The sequence below is a fragment of the Histomonas meleagridis genome (genome assembly GCF_020186115.1).
Source record: "Histomonas meleagridis strain 2922-C6/04-10x chromosome Unknown contig_16, whole genome shotgun sequence".
Taxonomy (NCBI): Eukaryota; Parabasalia; order Tritrichomonadida; family Dientamoebidae; genus Histomonas; species Histomonas meleagridis.
The window spans coordinates 478,677-485,731 of NW_027150781.1; the positions used below are offsets into that span (position 1 = coordinate 478,677).

General features: G+C 27.3%; 1 protein-coding gene across 1 annotated transcript; it reads left to right on the top strand.

Moving 5' to 3' along the window:
• Positions 1-378: 378 nt before the first annotated feature.
• GO595_002001 (putative kinesin K39) lies at positions 379-1,458 on the top strand (the record flags this gene model as incomplete). Its single annotated transcript, XM_067914863.1, has 1 exon — positions 379-1,458. The coding sequence occupies one exon, from the start codon at positions 379-381 to the stop codon at positions 1,456-1,458; it is 1,080 nt and encodes a 359-aa protein (XP_067777687.1).
• Positions 1,459-7,055: the final 5,597 nt, after the last annotated feature.

Here is a 7,055-nt window from a genome sequence, read left to right on the forward strand (position 1 = left end):
AAAATATTTAAAAGCATGTTCTTTCATTAATGAAAGCACGATCCTACTAGAGTGAATTTTTTTTGTTTTTCTCAATGAATATTAAATATTTTTCAAAATAACTTATAACCAAGTCATATCCCCTATATTCGTTTTTACTATTAAGATATACAATAAAAATCAGTTTTCATTTTATATATATATAACAAAAATAAATGTTTTAAGAAGTGCTGAGACATTCTATATAGTTATATCATGTTAAACCTTTTGTATCTAGGAGCTTTTTAGTTCCACTTACAAACATTAATCTGCAACAGAAACTTATTTATGGGGTGCCCCATATTTCGATGCTTGTTCAAAAAATGCCAAGCAAAATTTGTAAAATCAACATTTAAATTTATGGCTTTCACTTGGATATATACAGTACGGAGAGGAGATACTCTTTCTGAAATTGTCGAAAGAGAACTTGATGTATCATGGTATCGCACTAATGTGAAAAGTGAAATTCAGCGCCTTAATCCAGGAATTAATGTTAATCTAATTTTTCCAGGACAACAAATCAGAATGCCAGAAGGAAAAATTAGAGAAAGAATACGATTAGAAAATGAAAAGAAAAGAAGGGCACAAGAAGAACAGAGAAGAAGACAACAAGAAATAATCAGGAAACAACAGGAGGAAAAGGCAAGAAAAGAGAACCAAAGGAAGGCACTATTGGACCAATATCGTAAAAAATCGGAAGTTGAAAATAACGCCAAAAAAAATCTTGATCAAAAAATATCACAAGCAAATCAAAATGCAGAAGCAGCAAAAAGACTTAAGAGAGAACTTGACACAAAAATTTCCCAAGCAAATCAAAAAGCAGAGGCCGCAAAACAAGCTAAAAGAGATTTAGATACGAAAATCTCTCAAGCAAATCAAAAAGCAGAGGCCGCAAAACAAGCCAAAAGAGATTTAGATGCAAAAATAACGCAAACAAACCAAAAAGCGGAAGCGTCAAAACAAGTCAAAAAAGATTTAGATTCCAAAATTGTTCAATCAAATCAAAAATCAGAAGCAACAAAACAAGAAACAAAGCGTTTGGAGACAGAATTAGCGCAAACAAACCAAAAAATCGAATCAGTGAATCGTGAGAAAAATGATTTGACCACAAAAATTGCGCAAATAAATCAAAGAACAGAATCAGTAAAACATGAAGAAAAGAGTTTGGAAGCAGATGTTCAACAACTAAACCATAAAATCGAAGCCACAAAACAACTGAATAAAGAATTAGAAGAAAAGTTAAAAGAAATAAACGAAAAGGAAGAAAAAGAAAACGAATCAACAAAACGTCTGAAAGAAGAAACAGAAGAAATAAATGAAAAAATCGAAAATGAAAAGCAAATAAATGAAAGTTTGGAATCCGAATTAGAACAATTGAAGAAGGCGCTGGAAAAATATCAAAATGATGGAAGCGACAAGTTACAGTTTTGTAAAAATTAGTAAAATGTAAAATGTAAAATGTGTATGAATTTGTTCACTCGTAAATAATAATTTATTGAATGGAAATGTCTTTTGTTTGATATTAAAATGTTAAATATTTAACATAAATTGTTTAAAACAAAAAAGAATTCGTCTTCAAATTGGCACTAAACGGATATGTTTATTATCGATGAAAGAGATTTTTTAATAATTGTTCATGAAAAATAGAAAGAAAGATCAAATATATATATTATCAATAATTGTAAAATAATGAAGATCCAAAGCAAAAATATAAATTCATTGTTATTTTGCCTGTAAAAAAGAATTTAAAACATTTTAAATACAATTTGAAGTGAATATTAATATGTAACGAATATAATTATCACATAAAAAAAGGGCTTATCGTGAATCCAGGGCAAAAAAGTGCCCAACTTTTTTAATGGATTATATCCACTTTTTCATAACTAACCGTACCGATATAGGGCAAAAAAGTGACAGCAATAATTTTCCATTCAATTCCTTAATTCAAAATTGTATTGCCTTCACAAATAATGAATACCCATTGAATAATTTTGGTTGTAAGATATATTTGAATGCATCCAAATAATTATATGTGTTGATACAATTTTTTGATGTGAAGTGTCAAAATATTTATGTCATCGTCAAATGTCATTTTGCTCCGAGTATTTATGAATGAAAACTATTCATCCATTTTAATCAAATTATAAATGGTCGTGATCCCAGGGCAAAAAAGTGTCATCAAGATCAATTGTAATGAATATTTTCTATTCGTATTTTTATGCCAACGAATAATTTACTGAAATTAGATATTATTGCAATATTCATGAGGATTCCATTATTAGTTTGACATTATGAGAAGATGTCGTGATTGTCGAAACCAAATGCATTTCCTTTCTAGATTATAATTAAATATTATTATTATTGCTTAGTTATGTTGTTTTATTAATTTGAATATTATAGATCTTGAAACACAACATTATTCGATGAGATATTGTATTGAAAATCTATTTTATAAAGTATAACAAAATAGGTATGATATCTCTGTTTCTTATGTTAATCCATCAAAATATATTGTGGATTCAAGAAATTTATATAATTTATTAATTTTATTTATTTAATATAATTTTATATTTGTTTTTATTTTTCTCTTTTCCTTGTTCATATCTTATACGATCCTTTATTGATTAATTTATTATTTTTTATGTGTATTTTCACTTAATTTCATTTTTATAGCAGCAATCCTATCTATCTTTTTTATTTTTTTTGTTTATCTTTTATCATTCTTTTCTCATTTCATTTATCATCTTTTTTGCTTATCTTTCATCATTCTTTCTCTTTACTTTCATTATTCTTTTTGTTTATCATTCAGCATTCTTTGGGTTTATCTTTCATTATTCTTTTCTCTTTACTTTCATCATTCTTTTTGTTTATCTTTCATTATTCTTTTTGCTTTTCTTTCAGCATTCTTTTCTCTTTACTTTCATCATTCTTTGAGTTTATCTTTCATTATTCTTTGCGTTTATCTTTTATCATTCTTTTCTCTTTACTTTTGTTATTCTTTTTGTTTATATTTCATCATTCTTTTTGTTTATCTTTCAGCATCCTTTTTGTTTATCATTTAGCATTCTTTTTGTTTATCTTTCATCATTCTTTTCTTTTTATTATTATTTCCCACTGCTTTATATTTGTCTAATTCTCTTATTATAGTTTACATGTTGCTGAGTTATGTCCTTCTTTCCCACATTTATGGCATCGATATGTTCTTTTTGTTTTATGTGCACCGCATTTTTTTTGGTGATCAACAAATAAAGCTTGTTTTGTGATTGGTTGACCTCTCTGTGCGATAAATTCAGGCGATCCTGTGGAACATATTTTTAAATTGTTAAATCCTATTAAAAGATCGTCAAATAATTTTCGTATTTCTGGATTTCTATTTGCCTCTGCTGCTATTGGAGATACCATATCCATAAGATTTGTATACTTATACATATTATAATTATTATTTACTGCAACTTGCACGGTTTGAATTTCTGTTTCTTCTGTTTCATCAAAATGCTGTGTGAAAAAAATGTCTGGAATATCTTCTTCCTTGACCAAAGGAAATAGTTAAGCTTTATACCTATTAAACAATATGTGGCAACAAGGTAAACCAAATTCTGTTTTAACTTTACAATTACAATCTTCTGAATTAATACTATTTAATGATGGAGAAATCTGTACATATACTTTTATAATATTATTCATTTTTTCATATTCAGTATTTAAGATATTAGAACATAAATTACCAAGTTGCTTACCGTGATATAAATTTAAATTGATTTGAATTCTCTCTGTTGCAATATTTTTTTTAATAAGCATTCCTGCTAGTAATAAAAATGCATCAATGATATCTTTTGATGTAACAATTTTATGATCTATTCAATTTTTAATTGTAGAAAAATTTCCTTCTGCTAAATTCGAAGTATAATGATTTCTTAGTCTATAATGAGCTAATATCTCCGGATCATAATACTTAAGATGTTTCAATAATAACTGCAAATGAGGTTTTTCTCTCGTATTTTTTTGGATTTCATTATTAATAAGTGAAACGAAATCTGATGCTTGCATATTTCCATGAAATAATTTTATTAGCGTTTGATATATTACTGAATTAACACCACAATGATCTGATACATTTCTCAATATATGAACTCTACAAAATACAATCTTTGAAGTTTTATAAACATATTTAATCGCTTTTCTTTGATATTCCAGTCGATCACATATAAATATTCTAAAATTAATATATTTGGAAAGAATAATTAAAAAATCAACAATATCATTGAATGTTTTCCCCAATAAAATACCTAAAGCAATCATTTGAGCTTTGTCATTCTCGTCGTAGCAATTACATAAAATAATTGGATACCTGTACTTATTAGTACACATAGTATCGTCCATCACACAGATATCTTGTGCATAGGGTTTGGATATAATGGAGCTATTAATTAAAGTTAAACCATCAAATTCATCATCTTTTTTTTAATATGTCACAATATACTTCTTACTCCATTCTTGAGATTCCGCTTCAAGTTGTTCGATTTCATTTATAAATGTTTATTCTAGAGCATTTCTTGAATAGTTGTATAGTTGATTTGAAGAAATTGATAAATTCAAATTTTTTCAAATAAAATATGGCGAAGCACCTTTAGAACGCAAATCATCAATTTTTTTTTTTGTTTTGAAGTAAGAAGGCAAAAAAAACTTTCAAGGTATCTCTTATCCATAGAGTGATTGTGAATCCATTCACCCGAACAATTACATAGGATTGAATCTCTGAACTTCACACTGAAGTGGCTTGGGCAATCCTTGAACCTGCACTTATAATAACAAACATATGATGTAATGTCTCTTTTTTTGGACTCAACAATTGAATATGCACATCGATGGATCGCCATTTGGTCTTTGATATCGATTCTGATATCATCAAAAGCACTCATCCCAATTCTCCCTTTAATATAATCAATGAATTCAATGGGGGTGCTTTCTTTTATTTCCATTTCTATCTGCAAATTTATAAATAAACGGTTTTGTCCGGACGGTTATGTTGTTTTCCAATTAGACCTAACCCGTAACAAATGTAAAACCAAGAGTAGGAAATCAACAAATGTGATCAATACTTCATTGAAACGCAGACCTTTATAAAATCTGTTTAACCAGTGAACTTAAGTGGAAAAAATGGAATAATTAAAAAAAAGATATCAACAATTATTAGTTTGAAAAAACAAAAAAATGAGAGTTATCGCTGGTCTTAAGGTCATTGCTGTTATTGTGTTCTAAAAAAATGTGTTGTTTGAGTTTGATTACTGATCGATTATCAGAGAGAAAGAATATTAGGACATAGAATGAAACAAACCATTTAACACTTGTGCTTCGAAATCAATAGTTGTGGTCGGATGGGATGTTGGTGGACCTAAATTCAATATTCGAAAATGTCAAGACCATGACCAGTCCAAATGGCAAAATGTAGTAGTGATCATCTTCATATTGGCCCCCTTGAATTGAAACACAAGATCAATCTTTGGTTAAACAACTTTCAGGAAGATGCATTGAGGCTTTGGCTTAAATGAACTTTTGGCGCCACGTTTATTTTGACAAAATCACGCGCCTTCTGATATTTTGCCACTGCAAAGAAAAATTCAATGGCCCACAAACGCATTCAATTTTTTTCTGAGATGATTGAGAGTGTTTTTTGGTTGGCACTTTTTTGCCCTGCGCATTATCGTTTTTCTCTCAAAGATATTCAAAATGCTTGTCACTTTTTTGCCCTGCATTTACGATTTTCCTAAAAAAAGTATTTTTTTTTACTACAAAATCAATAAAATTTAATATAAATGTTTGTTTTGTTGACTAATGTATTTATTGTGTTGTTGCTGCTTGAGCTGCTTTGCCATGTGATTCGCATGTTTCAACCCACATCTGGATTGTGTAAAAATTAGGAAAGATGGATCGCTCAGTTTTTAATTTTTTAATTTTTATTTTCTTATACATAATGAAAAATTTAAATAAGTATTAAAATGAATGCTTTCAATATTTTTACTTACCAAATGTTTTGTTTAAATATGTTCGTCGAACATGAACAATATTCGTTGAAATATTAATAAATGATTGAGGTTCAATTATTGGTGAAATTTCGCCTAAATAATATATACATTTAAGATTAAAACAATTAATAAATGAATAATTCGAAATATTCGTGATATTTTCTCCAAAAATAATATTTTCTAAATATTTAATATTTGAAAATGAATATTCATAAATATTTCGAATTGAATTTGGTATGGAAAATGTATCATTTTCTTTCCCTGCTGGATAAATTATGATTCTCGTTATGTTTTTATTATAAACAATACCATCTCCTTGATAATTAGAATATTCAATATTATCTTCTTTTATTTTAATATTTCGAAGGTTACAACCTGTACAGGCATTTTCACATGTGTCAGTTCTGTTATTTTTGTTTCAATATTTGCAGGAATTATTTGATCATTCATAAGTGATTCCAGATTTTAATGCACTTTTTTATTACAAAAGTGGCCATAAAAAATACAAGAAATTAAAAGTATTTTAAACAATAAAAATGGAAAATCAAAATTCAAAAATCCAATGGGAGAATCTCTTATCAATTCATCAAAAAGTTTTTAGTTTAAATAAAGAAAATATTATTCAATCAGCAAGTTTGATAATGAAAAAATTTGACCATATTTATCCATTATCTTTTAATATAATTATTAGTCAAATAGTTTATTCATTCTTTGTTGCAAGAAAAAACTCATCTATTATATATTTAAGTTTCATAAATGAAATAGAAAAATTTGAGGAAAATAAAAATTTCAATTCCAAGATTATTGACGTGTTCTTACATTTTCTTAAGAGAAAAGACACACAGGAATCATATTATCTTATTAATGATATGATTGAAAATAATTTTATTGAACCAAAAATTGTTGAAAGTATTAATTATCCATTATTTGCACATTATATGTCATATCAAGAAATTGAAAATATAAAACATAAACATTTCACTCAAGAAGTCATTGAAAATTATGAAGTATTAT